This window comes from Eriocheir sinensis, chromosome 6, assembly GCF_024679095.1.
Source record: "Eriocheir sinensis breed Jianghai 21 chromosome 6, ASM2467909v1, whole genome shotgun sequence".
Taxonomy (NCBI): Eukaryota; Metazoa; Arthropoda; class Malacostraca; order Decapoda; family Varunidae; genus Eriocheir; species Eriocheir sinensis.
Genome location: NC_066514.1, coordinates 18,760,434 through 18,778,824, shown reverse-complemented (window position 1 = coordinate 18,778,824; position 18,391 = coordinate 18,760,434). Strand labels below are relative to the sequence as shown.

The window sequence follows — 18,391 nt, the reverse complement described above, 5'->3', positions numbered from 1 at the left end:
AATTATAACCTTTTATGGGGAAGGATGGAGCACACTAACACCAGATAGAGAACCATGTGGAGAGGTGGAGTTACAGCCTTTGTAGGGGCAGGATTGAGCACAATAACACCAGACAGAGATCCAGGAGAGAGGTAGAATTATAACCTTTGTTGGGGCAGGATGGAGCACACTAACACCAGCCAGAGAACCAGGTGGAGAGGTGGAATTATAAACTTTGTTAGGGCTGGATGGAACACAGTAACACAAGAAAGAGAACCAGGTGGAGAGGTGGAATTATAGCCTTTGTTGGGGCAGGATGGAGCACACTAACACCAGATAGAGAACCAGGAGGAGAGGTGGAATTATAAATTTTGTTGGGGCAGGATGGAGCACACTAAAACCAGAAAGAGAACCAGGTGGAAAGGTGGAATTATAGGATTTGTTGGGGCAGAATGGCGCACACTAACACCAGACAGAGAACCAGGTGGAGAGGTGGAATTATAGGCTTTGTTGGGGCAGGATGGAGCACACTAACACCAGATAGAGAACCAGGTGGAGAGGTGGAGTTATAACCTTTGCTGGGGCAGGATGGAGGACAGTAACACCAGACAAAGAACTAGGTGGAGAGGTGGAATTATAACCTTTGTTGGAGCAGGATGGAGCACACTAACACCAGACAGTGAACCAGGTGGAGAGGTTGAATTATAGGCTTTGGTGGGGCAGGATCCAGCACACTAACACCAGACGGAGAACCAGGTGGAGAGGTGGAATTATAGGCTTTGTTGAGGCATGATGGAACACAATAACACCAGACAGAGAACCAGGTGGATAGGTGGAATTACAATCTTTGTTGGAGCAGGATGGAGCACACTAACACCAGTGAGAAACAAGTTGAGAGGTGGAATTACAACCTTTGTTGGGGCTGGATGGAGCACACTAACACCAAACCGAGAACCAGGTGGAGAGGTGGAATTATAACCTTTGCTGGGGCAGGATGGAGCACACTAACACCAGATATAGAACCAGGTGGAAAGGTGGAATTATAGGCTTTGGTGGGGTAGGATGGAGCACAGTAACACAAGACAGAGAACCAGGTGGATAGGTGGAGTCAAAACCTTTGTTGGAGCAGGATGGAGCACACTAACACCAGATAAAGAACCATTTGGAAAGGTGGAATTACAACCTTTCTTGGGACAGGATAAAGCACACTAACACCAGAAAGAGAACCAGGTGGAAAGGTGGAATTACAACTTTTCCTGGGGCAAAATGGAGCACACTAACACCAGACAGAGAACCAGGTGGAGTGGTGGAATTATAAATTTTGTTAGGGCAGGATGGAGCACACTAACACCAGACAGAGAAACAGGTGGAGAGGTGGAATTATTACCTTTCCTAGGGCAGGATGGAGCACACTAACACCAGACTGAGAACCAGGAGGAGAGGTTGAATTATAGGCTTTGTTAGGGCAGGATGGAACACACTAACACCAATCAGAGAACAAGGTGGAGAGGTGGAATTACAACCTTTCCTGGGGCAGGATGGAGCACACTAACACCAGACATAGAAGAAGGTGGAGAGGTGGAATTATAACCTTTGTTCGGGAAAAATGAAGCATACTAACACCCGACAGAAAACAAGGTGGAGAGGTGGAATTATAACCTTTGTTGGGGCAGGATGAAGCACACTAACACAAGACTTAGAACCAGGTGGAGAGGTGGAATTATAACCTTTGTTAGGGCTGGATGGAGAACACTAACAACAGCCAAAGAACTAGGTGGAGATGTGGAATTATAACCTTTGTTAGGGAAGGATGGAGCACACTAACACCAGATATAGAACCAGGTGGAGAGGTGGAATTACAACCTTTTTTAGGGCAGGATGGAGCACACTAACACCATACAGAGAACAAGGTGGAGAAGTGGAATTATAACCTTTGTAGGGGAAAGATTGAGCACACTAGCACCAGACAGAGAAACAGGTGGAGAGGTGGAATTATAGCCTTTGTTGGGACAGGATGGAACACACTAACACCAGACAGAGCACTAAGTGGAGAAATGGAATTATAACCGTTGTTGGGACTGGATGGAGCACACTAACACCTGACAGAGAACCAGGTGGAGAGGTGGAATTATAACCTTTGTTGGGGCAGGATGTAGCACACTAACATCAGAAAGAGAACCAGGTGGAGAGATGGAATTATAGACTTTGTTGGGGCAGGATGGAGCACACTAGCACGAGCCAGAGAACCAGGAGGAGAGGTGGAATTACAACCTTTGTTGGAGCAGGATAGGGCACACTAACTCCAGACAGAGATCCAGGTGGAGAGGTGGAATCATAACCTTTGTTGGGGCAGGACGGAGCACACTTGCACCAGACAGAGGTGTAATTACAACATATATAGGAGAAGGATTGAGCAAACTAACACCAGAGAGAAAACAAGGTGGAGAGGTGGAATTATAATCTTTTTTAAGGCAGGATGGAGATCACTAACACCAGATAGAGAACCAGGTGGAGAGGTGGAATTACAACCTTTGCTGGGGCAGGACGGAGCACACTTGCACCAGATAGAGAACCAGGTGAAGAGGTGGAATTATAACTTTTGTTGGGGCAGGATGGAACACACTAACACCAGACAGAGAACCAGGTGGAGAGGTGGAATTAAAACCTTTGTTGGGGCAGGATGGAGCACACTAACACCAGACAGATAACAAGGTGGAGTATTGGAACTACAACCTTTTCTGGGGCAGGATGGAGCACACTAACACCAGACAGAAAACAGGTTGGAGAAGTGGAATTATAACCCTTCTTGGGGCAGGATGGAGCACACTAACACAAGACAGAGAACCAGTTGGAGAGGTGGAATTACAACCTTTCCTGGAGCAGGATGGAGCACACTAACACCAGACAGAGAACAAGGTGGAGAGGTGGAATCATAACCTTTGTTGGGAAAGGATGGAGCACACTAACACCAGACAGAGACCCAGGTGGAGAGGTGGAATTATAACCTTTGTTGGGGAAGGATGGAGCACACTAACACCAGACAGAGAACCAGGTGGAGAGGTGGAATTATAACCTTTGCCAGGGCAGGAAGGAGCCCACTAACACCAGACAGAGAACCAAGTGGAGAGGTGGAATTACAATCTTTGTTCGGGAAGGATGGAGCACAATAACACCAGACAGAGAACCAGGTGGAGAGGTGGAATTAAAACCTTTGTTGGGGCAGGATGGAGCAAACTAACACCAGACAAAGAACCAGGTGGCGAGGTGGAATTATAACCTTTTCTGGGGCAGGATGGAGCACACTAACACCAGACAGAAAACCAGGTGCAGAGGTGGAATTATAAGCTTTGTTGGGGCAGGATGGAGCACACTAACACCAGACAGAGAACCAGGAGGTAGGTGGAATTACAACCTTTTTTTAAGCAGGATGGAGGACACCAATACCAGACAGAGAACCAGGAGGTAGGGGGAATTACAACCTTTGTTGGAGAAGGATGGAGCAAACTAACACCAGACAGAGAACCAGGTGGAGAGGTGGAATTAGAACCTTTGTTGGGGCAGGATGGAGATCACTAACACCAGATAGAGAACCAGGTGGAAATGTGGACTTATAACCTTTGTTGGGGCAGAATGGAGGACACCAATACCAGACAGAGAACCAGGTGGAAATGTGGAATTATAACCTTTGATAGGGCAGGATGGAGGACACTAATGCCAGACAGGGAACCAGGAGAAGCGTTGGAATTATAACCTTTGCTGGGGCAGGATGGAGCACACTAACACCAGACGGAGAACCAGGTGGAGCGGTGGAATGATAACCTTTGTTGGGGAGGATGGAGAACACTAACACTAGCCCGAGAACCAGGTGGAGAGGTTATATTATTAGCTTTAGTAGGGGGGTTCATGGAGCACACTAACTCCAGACAGAAAACCAGGTGGAGAAGAAGAATTATAGGTTTTGTTGGGGCAGGATGGAGCACACTAACAACATAAAGAGAACCAAGTGGAGAGGTAGAATAACAACCTTTGTTGGAGCAGGATGTAGCACAGTAACACAAGACAGAGAACCAGGTGGAGAGTTAAAATTAGAACATTTGTTAGGGCAGGATGGAGCACCCTAACACCAGATAGGGAACCAGGTGGAGAGGTGGAATGACGACATTTGTTGGGGCTGTATGGAGCACACTAACACCAGACGGATAACCAGGTGGAGAGGTGGAATTACAATATTTACTGGGGCGCTCTAACACCAAACGGAGAACCAGATGGAGAGGTGGAATTATATCCTTTGTTGGGGCAGGATGGAGCACACTAACAATAGCAGAGAACCAGGTGGAGAGGTGGAACAATAATCTTTGTTGGGGCTGGATGAAGCACATTAACACCAAAAAGAGAACAAGGTGGAGAGGTTGCTTTGTTGGGGCAGTACGGCGCACACTAACACCAGACAGATAACCATATGGAGATGTGGAATTACTACCTTTGTTGGGGCAAAATGGAGCACACTAACACCAGACAGAGAACCAGGTGGAGAGGTGAAATAATAACCTTTGCTGGGGTAGGATGGAGCACACTAACTCCACACAGAGAACCAGGTGGAGAGGTGGAATTACAACCTTTGTATGAACAGGATGGAGCACACTAAGACCAGACAGAGAACCAGATGGAGAGGTGAAATCATAACCTTTGTTGATGCAGGATGGAGCACACTAACTTCAGACTGAGAACCAGGTGGAGATGTTAAATTACAACCATTCCTATTGCAGGATGGAGCACACTAACACCAGACAGAGAACCAGGTGGAGAGGTGGAATTATAACTTTTGTTAGGGCAGGAGGGAGCACACTAACACCAGACAGAGAACCAGGTGGAGAGGTGATATTATAGCTTTTGTTGGGGCAGGATGGAGCACACTAACACCACACAGAGAACAGAGTGAAGAGGTGGAATAAGAACCTTTGTTGGTGCAGGATGGAGCACACTAATACCAGACAGAGAACAAAGTGAAGAGGTGGAATTAGAACCTTTGGTGGTGCAGGATGGAGCACACTAACACCTGACAGAGAACCAGGTGGAGAGGTGGAATTACAACCTTTGTATGAACAGGATGGAGCACACAAACACCAGACAGAGAACCAGGTGGAGAGGTGAAATCATAACCTTTGTTGGGGCAGGATGGAGCACACTAACACCAGACAGAGAACCAGGTGGAGAGGTGGAATTATAACCTTTGGTGAAGCAGGATGGAGCACACTAACACCAGACAAATAACCAGGTGGAGAGGTGAAATCATAACCTTTGTTGGGGCAGGATGGAGAACACTAATACCACACAGAGAACCAGGTGGAGAGGTGGAATTATAACCTTTGTTGGAGCAGGATGGAACACACTAACACCACACAGATAACTAGGTGGAGAGGTGGAATTATAACACTCTTTGTTAGGGGATGATGGAGGACAATAATACCAGACAGAGAACCAGGTGGAGAGGTGGAATTATAACCTTTGTTGGGGCAGGATGAACCACACTAACCAGTCGGAGAACCAGGTGGAGAGGTGGAATTACAACATTTTTGGGGACAGGATGGAGCAGTCTAACACTAGACAGAGAACGAGGTGGAGAGGTGGAATTATAACCTTTGTTGGCGCAGGATGGAGCACACTAACACCACACAGAGAACCAGGTGGAGAGGTGGAATTATAACCTTTGTTGGCGCAGGATGGAGCACACTAACACCACACAGAGAACCAGGTGGAGAGGTGGAGTTACAATCTTTCTTGAGGCAGGATGGAGCACACTAATACCAGACAGAGAACCAGATGGAGAGGTGGAATTATAACCTTTGTTGGGGAAGAATGGAGCATACTAACACCAGACAGAGAACCAGGTGGAAAGGTGGAATTATAAGCTTTGGTAGGGCGGGATGGAGCACACTAACACCAGACAGAGAACCAGGTGGAGAGGTGAAATCACATACTTTATTGGGCAGGATGGAGCACACTAACACCAGACAGAGAACCAGGTGGAGAGGTGGAATTATAACCTTTGTAAGGGCAGGATGGAGCACACTAACACCTGACAGAGAACCAGGTGGAGAGGTGGAATTATAACCTTTGTTGGGGCAGGATGGAGCACACTAACACCACACAGAGAACCAGGTGGATAAATCTAATTACAACCTTTATTAGGGCAGGATGGAGCACACTAACACCAGACAGAGAACCAGGTGAAGAGGTGGAATTATAACCTTTGTTGGGGCAGGATGGAGCACTCTAACACCAGACAGAGAACCAGGTGGAGAGGTGGAATTATAACCATTGTTGGGGCAGGATGGAGCACACTAGCACCACACAGAGAACCTGGCGGAGAGGTAGAATTACAATCTTTCGTGAGGAAGGATGGAGCACACTAACACCAGACTGAGAACCAGATGGAGAGGTGGAGTTATAAGCTTTGCTGGGGCAGGATGGAGGACACTAACACCAGAAAGACAACCAGGTGGAGAGGTGGAATCACAACCTTTGTTGGAGCAGGATGGAGCACACTAAAACCAGAAAGACAACCAGGTGGAGAGGTGGAATCACAACCTTTGTTGGGGCAAGATGGAGCACAATAGCACCAGAGAGAGAACCAGGTGGAGAGGTGGAATTATAACCTTTGTTGGGACAGGATGGAGCACACTAACACCAGACAGAGAACCAAGTGGAGAGGTGGAATTACAACCTTTGTTGGAGCAGGATGGAGCATACTAACACCAGACAGAGAACCAGGTGGAGAGGTGGAATTATATGCTTTGTTGGGGCAGGATGGAGCACACTAACACCAGACACAGAACCAGATGTAGAAGTGGAATTAAAAGCTGTTAGGTCAGGATGGACCACACTAAGAAGAGATAGAGAACCAGACGGAGAGGTGGAATTACAACCTTTGTTGGGGCAGGATGGAGCACATTAACTCCAGACAGAGAACAAGGTGGATAGGTGGAATTATAACCTTTGTTAGGGCAGGATGGATCACACTAACACCAGACAGAGAACCAGGTGAGGAGGTGGAATTACAGCCTTTGTTACTGCAAGATGGAGCACAATAACACCAGACAGAGAACCAGGTGGAGAGGTGGAGTTACAACCTTTGTTAGGGCAGGATGGAGATCAATAACACCAGACAGAGAACCAGGTGTAGAGGTGGAATTACAACCTTTCCTGGGGCAGGATGGAGCACAGTAACACCAGACAGAAAACCAGGTAGAGAGGTAGAATTATAGGCTTTGTTGCGGCACGATGGAGCACATTAACACCAGACAGAGAACTAGGTGGAGAGGTGGAATTATAGACTTTGTTGGAGCAGAATGGAGCACACTATATCCAGACAGAGAACCAGGTGGAGAGGTGGAACTACAACTTTTCTTGGATCAGGATAGGGCACACTAACACCAGACAGGGAACAAAGTGAAGAGGTGGAATTAGAACCTTTGTTAGGGCAGGATGGAGCGCACTAACACCAGATAAAGAACCAGGTAGGAGGTGGAATTACAACCTTTGTTGGGGCAGGATGGAGCACACTAACACCAGAGAGAGAACCAGGTGGATAGGTGAAATTATAGCCTTTGTTGGAACAGTATGGAGCACACTAACACCAGACAGAGAACCAGGTGGAGATGTGGAATTATAGGCTTTGTTGGGGCAGAATGGAGCACACTAACACCAGACAGAGAACCAGGTGGAGAGGTGGAATTACAACCTTTCCTTAGGCAGGATGGACCACACAAACACCAAACAGAAAACAAGGTGGAGAGGTGGAATTATAGGCTTTGTTGTTGCAGGATGGAGGACACTAACACCACACAGAGAACCAGGTGGAGAGGTGGAATTAAAACCTTTTCTTAGGCAGGATGGAGCACACAAACACCAGACAGAGAACCAGGTGGAGAGGTGGAATTAGAACCTTTGTTAGGGCAGGATGGAGCAGACTAACATCAGACAAAGAACCCTGTGGAGAGGTGGAATTAGAACCTTTCTTGGGGCATGATGGAGCACACTAACTCCAGACAGAGAACAAGGTGGAAAGATTGAATTATAGTCTTTGTTGGGGCAGGATGGAGCACACTAACACCACACAGAGAACCAGGTGGAGAGGTGGAATTAAAACCTTTCCTTAGGCAGGATGGCGCACACTAATACCAGTCAGAGAACCAGACGGAGAGGTGGAATTCTAACCTTTGTTGGTGAAGGATGGAGCACACTAACACCAGACAGAGAACCAGGTGGAGAGATGGAGTTATAAGCTTTGCTGGAGCAGGATGGAGCACACTAACACCAGAAAGACAACCAGGTGGAGAGGTGGAATCACAACCTTTGTTGGACAAGGATGGAGCACACTAACACAAGACAGAACCAGGTGTAGAGTTGGAATTATAACCTAGTTGGGGCTTGATGGAGCACAATAACACCAGACAGAGAACCAGGTGGGGAGGTTGAATGATAACCATTATTGGGGCACGATGGAGCACACTAACACCAGACAGAGAACCAGGTGGAGAGTTGGAATTACAACCTTTCGAGGGGAAGGATGGAGCACCCTAACACCATCAGAGAACGAGGTGTAGAGGTGGAATTATAAGCTTTGTTGGGGCAGGATAGTGCAGATTAACACTAGGCAGAGAACCAGGTGGAGAGGTGGAATTATAGGCCTTGTTGGGGCAGGATGGAGCACGCTAACACCAGACAGAAAACCAGGTGGAGAGGTGGACTTACAACCTTTGTTGGAGTAGGATAGAGCACACTAACACATGACAGAGAACCAGGTGGAGAGGTTGAATTATAGGCTTTGTTGGGGCAGGATGGAGCACACTAACACCAGACAGAGAACCAGGTGGAGATGAAGAATTACAACCTTTCTTGGAGCAGGATGGAGCACCCTAACACAAGACTTAGAACCAGGTGGAGAGGTGGAATTATAACCTTTGTTGGGCAGGATGGAGCACACTAACACCAGACAGAGAACCAGGTGGAGAGGTGGAATTATAACCTTTATTGGGGCAAGTTTGAGCACACTAAGACCAGACATATATATATATATATATATATATATATATGTATATATATATGTATATATATATATATATATATATATATATATATATATATATATATATATATATATATATATATATATATATATATATATATATATATATATATATATATATATATATATATATATATATATATATATATATATATATATATATATATATATATATATATATATATATATATATATATATATATATATATATATATATATATATATATATATATATATATATATATATATATATATATATATATATATATATATATATATATATATATATATATATATATATATATATATATATATATATATATATATATATATATATATATATATATATATATATAAGTGAACAACAACGTACATAACTTGATGGGCTATTACTGCAAATGAAACTAGACTAATAGCACTGACGATGATAATAATGATAATAAAATAATAATAAAAACAACAACAGCAATACTACTACTACTGCTACTACTATTATTGTAAGAAGAAGAAGAAGAAGAAGAAGAAGAAGAACGCTATAATGAAAGTGTATCTGCGACAGAACTCACTTCACATGAGCGGTAAACAGATAGCTATAGATAGACAAGAAAATATTATCACAAACCAAGAGAAAAATATACAAAAAAACACTTCCTACATCTTCTCTTATCAGAACGCCACCTCTCCCCCTGCCTCCCAACCTCCCTCTGTAAAAATAGGAGGCGGAGGAGGAGGAGGAGGAAAAGATGATTCCTGGACATGGGAAGATCTAGAGTTGTACCGGATGTCAGATTTCCGAGATCCGCGGATGCGGATGTGTACGCGGATGGCATACGTACATATTTTGATTAAAAAAAAAAAATACCAGGTCTATCGCGAGCGGGAATTTACGTGCCGTTTACGATGTCTTCCTAATCTCTTCGTGACTGACAACACCCTCCTTGACTTTCCCACCGAGTACAAGGAAAAAGTGTTCCCTTATCTCTGAAGCCACTAAGCACACTGGAGTAGCCGTCGGCGATATTAGAGAGAGAGAGAGAGAGAGAGAGAGAGAGAGAGAGAGAGAGAGAGAGAGAGAGAGAGAGAGAGAGAGAGAGAGAGAGAGAGAGAGAGAGAGAGAGAGAGAGAGAGAGAGAGAGAGAGAGAGAGAGAGTCGACTCCTTGGAACACCGCAGGGACGTAGCTGCTCTTGTGGTGTTACATAAGGCACAAGTGCAGGGAGTGCCACATCTGGTGGGCTTACGCCAACCTCCGAGAGTCACCACGCGGGACACGAGAACGGTGCTATCCCGTGGTGACGCAGTGGAGGTGCCGTGTTCCCGTACCAGCCAGCACCAACGCACCTTTTCGGGAAGAGTCTGCCGGATGTGGAACATGTTCACGGCTTGTATACCAAACATCCGGGAGATGAACACCCAAAATATAAAACTGTCGGCCCACCACTGGAGGGGCTCACTCCCCACCCCACTGACACTCGTGGTGGAGCAGTGACACGAGTGTAGTGTGCAGTGCGCTCACATATATTCTGTATTGTATGTTTTATTTTTTATTTTTTTATAGTAGTAGAGAGAGAGAGAGAGAGAGAGAGAGAGAGAGAGAGAGAGAGAGAGAGAGAGAGAGAGAGAGAGAGAGAGAGAGAGAGAGAGAGAGAGAGAGAGAGAGAGAGAGGACAGACCCCATAATCCAGGCTAGGTGGTCTGTCCTTAAACCTAAGTGATTCTACACTAATCAGATGGCTCCAAATCGTTGCATTTCAACTCTAGTTAATATTATGCAGTGAAGGGGAGCGAGAGGAAGTGAGAGGGAGAGGATGGCAGGCAAAGTCTATATGTACCAAGTCAGGTCACTCTGCCTCTAAAACTGCGACCAGCACGCGCAGCGGGCGGTTTGGGCGGAGCAGCGGGATGACGTCACTTGAAGCCAGTTCAGGGGTGACTAAAATTGCGGCCGTGTGTGCACTTTGGATGTACATTCTCGCCTTCTTTCACCGCGCATTCAGGCAAGCCACTGACGAAAAAATATGCCTTTTTTATTGTGCTATGCGTGACTGTAATTCCAATGCCTACAAACGGTGGTGTGGGGTGTGAGAGGGGTCATGTTGAAGTGATTGATTTAAATTAGTCCGCCTTTCTTCGTTTTCTCTAAATCCCTGTTTCTACATTCTCTAGTTTGGCTCCAAGCTACGTCACGCATAAGCCACGCCTCTGCCGTGTCTCCTCCCACAAACCTGCGTATGACTTGACTTGGTGTATATAGAATTTGATGACAGGAAGCAGCGGGGAAAGGAGAACAAGGAACACGAATAGAAGAGTGGAGAGGGAGAGCATGAGAACTGATCACTTTATTATCTCTCTCTCTCTCTCTCTCTCTCTCTCTCTCTCTCTCTCTCTCTCTCTCTCTCTCTCTCTCTCTCTCTCTCTCGCTGTGTGTGTGTGTGTGTGTGTGTGTGTGTGTTTGTGTGTGTCAGTTTACGCAAGTTTTTGTCTTAAGTACACACACACACACACACACAAAGGGGAGAAAACAACACATGTAATAGCAATATGATAATAACAACAACAATAACAACAACATCAACAACAACAACAACAACAACAATGCGAAATCTTCAAAGGTGGAGCAAATGTCTCTGAAATTTGACTTTGTAATGGAGGAGGAGATCACAAGAGGGAGGGAGGGAGGTAGAGGGAAGGAGACAGGAAAAGGAGGGAGGGGAGGAGGGAGGAAAAGAGGCAAAGAATATAATGAGGACTGAGATGAAAAGAGGAGAGAATAAGACTAAGAGGATGAGGAGGAGAGGAGTGAGAGGATGGAGAGGGTGAGAAGCAATAATGATGAAAGGAAGAGGAGGAGACATTAAGATAAAGAGGGGTAAAAGGAAGAGGAAAGAGGGAGAGAAGCGGCAATGAGGTGAGGAACAGGAAGAGAGAGGAAAAAGAGGAGGAAGGAATACATAGGAATACATAGGAAGAACAGACACCAGAAGACCTATCGGTCTATGGCGAGGGTGTCTGTTTACTACCGCTACTACTAGTAATCTACGTGTGGTAGGACAGGACAGAATAGATGAAGGCTCCTCCCCACCCACCTCTCCCTCCGGCAACGTGCCGGCAGGAAATAGTTAGAACACCATGTACCTTTAAGGAAAAAAGGGACATGGAAATTTTACAGTAAAGAGAGAAATAAGAGGAAATTACTACCCTTAACGTACACTACTGGTAACCTAAGCTGTGGAGGAAAATGACTTCATTACATAAGAACATAAGAACATAGAAACACAGGGAGACTGGAAGAGGCAGAGTGGCCCACACAGGGCAGCCCCAGAATCCCCCCTAATACTCACGATGGGTGAGGTGTAGTTTCAGGGGCACAGGTGGAGGCTTGATCCTCGTTTTACCGGCGGTACTATGCACGCACCAGTACCCTGTCACCTTACTGCACCCACACCTCTCTCCACCTGTCATGCGGACATTATCTGTTGCTTTACTCTATTGTTAACTTACGCTGCTTGCAATCTAGGTTGTGGGGGAGAATAATATGAAAGTAGGTTGAGGTCTTGCTGCAATCTGTCTGAAAACATGCGAAGAAGAGTCAGTATAATCTTATATCCCTGAAGTACTTATCCAATGAAGACTTGAAGCTATTGATACTCTGTGCGCTAACTACTGACGGTGGGAGTCTATTCCAGTGATCGACGACTCTATTATTGAAAAAACTTCTGCGCACCAATGTGTTACATCGGTTTCCCTTTAACTTCATACCGTTGCTGCGTGTTATTGTGTTGGTGTCTCTCTGAAATAGACTATCTGGGTTAATGCTGTCGAATCCATTAAGGATTTTGAGCACTTCAGCTAAGTCCCCTCTCATCCTTCGCTTTTTAAGGGAAAACATATCTAAACGCTTTAAACGCTCGTCATATGGCAAGTGTCGGAGCGCTGGAATTTGTTTGGTTGCTCGTCGCTGTATCTTTTCTAGCAAAGCTTGATCTTTATATAGTTCGGTGACCAGAACTGAGCGGCGTATTCTAGGTGTGGTCTTACAAATGGTAAATATAATCTCTTCATAAGTTCGGGTGATTTACAATCAAAGTTTCTTGAGATTAATCCTAACATCATATTGGCTTTTTTACTCGCTGCAGAACATTGATCACTCATTTTAAGAGTGTTACTGATAATGACACCAAGATCTTTTTCTTGTTTTACTTCGCTGAGCTCGTGTCCTTGAATCTGATATTTAAAGTTAGGATTTTTTTCACCTATGTGCATTACTTTACGTTTATCTACGTTAAAACTCATTTGCCATTTTTCGCTCCAGTCGGCAAGTCTTATTAAGTCTGATTGAATATTCTCGCAAGTTTGACTGTTCATTACCGTACCTCCTAATTTGGTGTCGTCGGCGAATTTGGCTACCTTTGATAGGATATCAGTTTCTAAGTCGTTCACGTAAATTATGAATAGTGTTGGCCCCAGGACCGAACCTTGGGGCACGCCACTGGTGACGGGTTGCCAATTCGATGCCTCACCATTAAGAACTACACGTTGTTCTCTGTCGGTGAGCCAGTCATGAATCCACGCACATAGATGGTCGTTAATACCGTCGGAACGCAGTTTAGAAATAAGCCTAACGTTAGGAACTTTATCAAACGCTTTCTGAAAATCTAAGTAAATTACGTCATAAGGGCTTCGGGCGTCCCAACATGTATAAACATCGTTTAAAAAGGTTAATAGGTTGGTAAGGCAAGACCGATTACTACGAAATCCATGCTGACTCTCAGTTATCAAATCATTTGTTTCAAGGAAAGTGATCATTTTATCCCTGATTATTTTTTTCAAATAGTTTAATTAGGACAGATGTAAGGCTGATGGGACGATAATTACTGGCTTGTTTTTTATCTCCTTTTTCAAAGATCAGGGTAATATTGGCCTTTTTCCACTCGAGAGGCAAACTGGCCTGTGCTAATGACTTGTTGAATATTAATGTTATGGGTAATTCTAGCTGTTGACTACATTCTCTCAACACGCGAGGAGATAAATTGTCGGGGGATGGAGATTTATTTGGATCTATTTTCTGCAGGTACGCACGCACTTCGCTGAATTTTGATTCTTGATGTTGAATGGCTTCATGAGGTAGGGTTTCAATGGGAATGCATCGTCCCTACAATGACATGGGGAACCCTTACCATGCTTCCTGGCAGACATGTAGGTCCTGGAACATCTAATCAGTTTTTTTTTCGAGCATGTCACGAAGTTTGCAGTTCTGCCATACTCCACCATCAGACACGTCCATTAGTGCCAATGTCGGCGAACGTAAACTCACAATTGGCATTTACAAGTGCTAGAAGGACAATGCTGTGGGTGCCTTTATAACTGTAATAATATGAACCACCTTGATGTGGAGCCCACATAACGATGTGTTTTCCGTCAATAGTTCCAATGCAGTTGGGAAATTCCATTTCCTCTCAAATTGGGCTGCCGCAATTAGAAGGTGTTCAGTGTAGAGCAACAAAATAATGTAAATTTATATGAAAAATTTATATACGAAACAAACCCTACGAGGAAAGGCTGTCACATCTAAACCTGTTTTCTCTTGAAAAACGCCGCCTCAGAGGAAAACTGATCGAGTGCTTTAAAATACTTAACGGTTTTATTAACGTGGATCCGACCAAGCTGTTTGTGATGGATGATTCGACGCAAACGAGAAATAATGGCGCTAAACTCAGATGCAGACAAGTTTATTCAGATTGCACAAAATTTTTCTTCACTAATGGTATCGTTGGAGATTGGAACAGATTACCACCATCAGTGGTGCAGTGTAACTCGATTGCATCGTTTAAGAATAATCATGACCGCTATCTCCTCCATCTCAATGTTCACTAGGTCAGTTTCAACGCCATGGTGGCCGCATAACAACTGTCACTTAGGTTTAGGACGGACCACCTAGTTTGGGCCTTAGGGCCTGTGTGGTCTGGTTATCTATGTAATACTCTCTCTCTCTCTCTCTCTCTCTGCCCACCATCACCCTCCCCCCTCCTTCACCTCACACTCACAGCAAAGAGCAACCCGCTGAGGGCCACTACATGTATTTTTCCTCCAAGATATATTCCGAGGTAGTAACCGATCCACAGCACAACGGAGGCACAGTTCCCTGACGGCCGCGGATACCTGACGTGACACAAGCGACGACCAGCTCGAGAAGTCTTCTGCCTGGCCACCATGAGCAAGCAGCTGTTGAGCGGACACGAGGTGGAGGAACTCACCAAGGAGGAGCAGAATGCGATTGGCTTCAATTTCGTACACGGAATAGTCCGCCACAAGCCCGAGGGATGGGTGTACCCCGGAACGGCGCCCACCTTCATTTACAGGATATACAACACGGAGCTACACCCCCACGCATTCCTCGTGTATGCATGCATCCACTTTACCTTCCTCATGTAGGCCACTCATTCATCAATCATTGGTGTCCGTCATAACATCCGATCTCGCCCCCGTCACGTTGAGTCCCTCACACCAACAAATGGCGTCCTTCACTCTAGTTCCGACCTGACGACGTCCTGATCACGACCTTCCCCAAGTCCGGCACCTCTTGGATGCAGGAGATCATCTGGACGATGGTGCACAACCCCAAGCTGGACAACCCCAAGGCACAGGAATCACTGTGGCTGCGCTCGCCGGAAATCAGATGTGTGGGTACAGGTAAAGGTTTCGGGACAGGTGAGGAGACTTATGGTTGGGAAAAGCAGCGCTAAATATAGAGTTCTGAGTAGCTAATATGTGAAGGCCTATGGCGGCCTCCATGTATATTTTCAAGTGAGGCATGTAAACTGTAAGACAATATATTTAAGAAAATGCCCTCGGATTTTCTTAAATATATTGTCCCCTATATTATCGTGCTTCCATCTCTTTCTAGCCTGGACATGATGTTTGATCCGAAGACATTAGGCGGCAAGGCGCCGGAATCCTACCAAAAAAAGTTTAGGGAACAGTGTCCGGGCAAGAACGAGAAGGAAGGTGTAACCCTCCACCTGGCAGACGCAGAGCCCAGTCCCCGCATCCTGAAGAGCCACTACCCGTTCACCCTCATGCCCAAGGACGTCCTCGACAGAGTAAAGGTCAGCGACGGTCATTCGTATTAAAAAAAAGTTTATATTGTGAAATGTTTAAATAATCCCCCCCAAAAAAACCTGAGACATTTGTTTTGAGGCAAGCCACAGGCCAGCTCTTGGGACGTATTAAACCGCTGACCGCACAGGTTGTGTACGTGACCCGGAACCCCAAGGACATGGCTATCTCGCTGTTCAACAACTTCAAAATGTTTAAAGTATTTGAGTTCGAGAGCGAAAAGGAGGAGTATTTCAAAGACATCATGAACAACAAAAGTTAGTGATTTTTTTTATTATTACGTGTTATACGTATGTTTTATGTCTATCCATCCATTTTCTATTTTTCTTTACTTCTGTCTATACTTAATATATAAATATTTTCCATTTATAATTTGAGTCGTATTTGCATCAAGCGTATACCCCATCGGCCAGTTTCACGTGGAAATACTATAGCGGCGATCACCGCCATTGGTAACGATCAAAACAAACAAAATGACAGTGAAAGCGGCCCTGAGTCAGTCATGTTGTCTGATCTTATCATCGTGATTCCTGATGTATTGGACTCTGATTTTTCTCCGTCTACTTACGACCTGCATCCTGTCACAAAGCCACGCTCTGATTCACCCTTACTTTGGTTTCAAGGGTGACGAATTATTGTTTTGCCACTCGCTTCCTAGACTTATCTCTAAGAATAGCTCTTCCCCTTTTTGTTGAGAAAATCTTAACCTAAAGACGTTTGAAACTACTTGACCGTGAATGCACACAAATCCTTTCAGCTCTTTATTGCCCCTACTGGCCCCACGTGAAGGAGGCGTGGGGGAAGAGGCACCACCCTAACCTGCTCTTCCTCTTCTACGAGGATATGAAGGCCGACATCATGAAAGAGCTGGGAAGGATCAACGAGTTCCTGGGAACAGGGCTGAGCCAGGAGTCCCTCGAGAATGTGAGTGTTTGGCGGAGGTCCGGCTGTGGGAAGGGTCTCGAGGTCCTTACTGCAGCACTGATGTTTGTTGTTGTGTAGGTCGCGGCACACACTCACAGCTCTTCCCTCAGGTGGCGCGACACACCTCCTTCTCGGCCATGAAGTCCCGAGGAGAGCCAATCACAGACCAAGTGTTCGACAAGAAAGATGACAACGAAGTCAGATTCTTCCGAAAGGGTGAGCATTGCCGTAGACATTCCCCGGCCATCTCTCTGTTCCTTGTGTATGTTATACGAATATTATTTCTATTTTTGGAGGTCAAAGTATGGGGCTGAAGAGACCGCTTTCTCTAGGTTTGTCTGTTCCTGGTGTATCAGTCGGGTGTTCCCGCTGGTAATCGCGTAGGCCCAACTGTTTCAAGGCTCTGGTGTTGCAGGCACGACGGGTGACTGGAAGAACCACTTCTCGCCGGAGATGCAGAAGGAGTTTGACCAATGGATTAAGGAAAACCTGGCCGGCAGCGACCTGAGCCTGAGCTGGGCCCTGGCGGAGTGAGCCTCGCCTTGGCGCGGTGCCAGCCACTCTTTCTCTCACTCGTGTGAAGCAGTATGTGGGTGCACTCTTTAGTTTTCAGATTTGTAGTGCAGAATTCAGCATTCCAAAAAAACTGCTTTTTTTTTTTACTATTAATGTTAATTCCAGCAATGTTCCACAAAATTTATATGTCGACAGCAATATTTTTAGTGTCTTGAAACTTGTTTACTACTGAGTAACGGTTAAACCAGTGCTCTGTTTACGTCATTGTGGTGTTCAGCTGAAGGTTTGAGCCAACAAGATGCTTGTTATGCAGGGTTGGTGATTTTTGATTATTTAAAAAAGAATAAAATGAAAAAATCAGATTTTATTTTTATTTTATGCTTATATATATATATATATATATATATATATATATATATATATATATATATATATATATATATATATATATATATATATATATATATATATATATATATATATATATATATCCTGCTGAGTGATTTGAAAGTCTCCATAGGTTAATTTAAGTTTAGGGCCTGTAAGTCTGAGCACAGTCAAGGATACATACTTGTTCAATACTTGTTTGTAGTTGGTACAGAACCAGGTTTAGGACAGATAGAGTTGCTTGAAGTTGTCATTTTCATGACAGCATATTATATTATTACCACACAGAAGAATATCTACTTTTATTCTGTATCTGTTTGGTTGCTAACCTTGGTTATTATTATGATACATTGCCTTCCAAGTTAGTAAAGACTAAAGAAGG

At 44.9% G+C, this 18,391-nt stretch overlaps 1 protein-coding gene across 1 annotated transcript; it reads left to right on the top strand.

Annotated features, from left to right (window-relative positions):
- Positions 1 to 15,853: 15,853 nt before the first annotated feature.
- Positions 15,854 to 17,683, top strand: LOC126989716 (sulfotransferase 1A1-like). The gene is made up of 5 exons (XM_050848332.1): positions 15,854 to 16,172; positions 16,313 to 16,439; positions 16,940 to 17,106; positions 17,217 to 17,322; positions 17,522 to 17,683. The coding sequence occupies exons 1-5, from the start codon at positions 15,909 to 15,911 to the stop codon at positions 17,638 to 17,640; spliced, it is 783 nt and encodes a 260-aa protein (XP_050704289.1). The 5' UTR covers positions 15,854 to 15,908; the 3' UTR covers positions 17,641 to 17,683.
- The last annotated feature ends 708 nt before the right edge of the window (positions 17,684 to 18,391 follow it).

Coding starts and splice junctions, on each gene's coding strand:
- LOC126989716 (XM_050848332.1), top strand. CDS start 15,909: ATGCCCTCGGATTTTCTTAAATATATTGTCCCCTATATTATCGTGCTT. Junction 16,173..16,312: donor ACGTCCTCGACAGAGTAAAG/GTCAGCGACGGT, acceptor CTGACCGCACAG/GTTGTGTACGTGACCCGGAA. Junction 17,323..17,521: donor AGTCAGATTCTTCCGAAAGG/GTGAGCATTGCC, acceptor CTGGTGTTGCAG/GCACGACGGGTGACTGGAAG.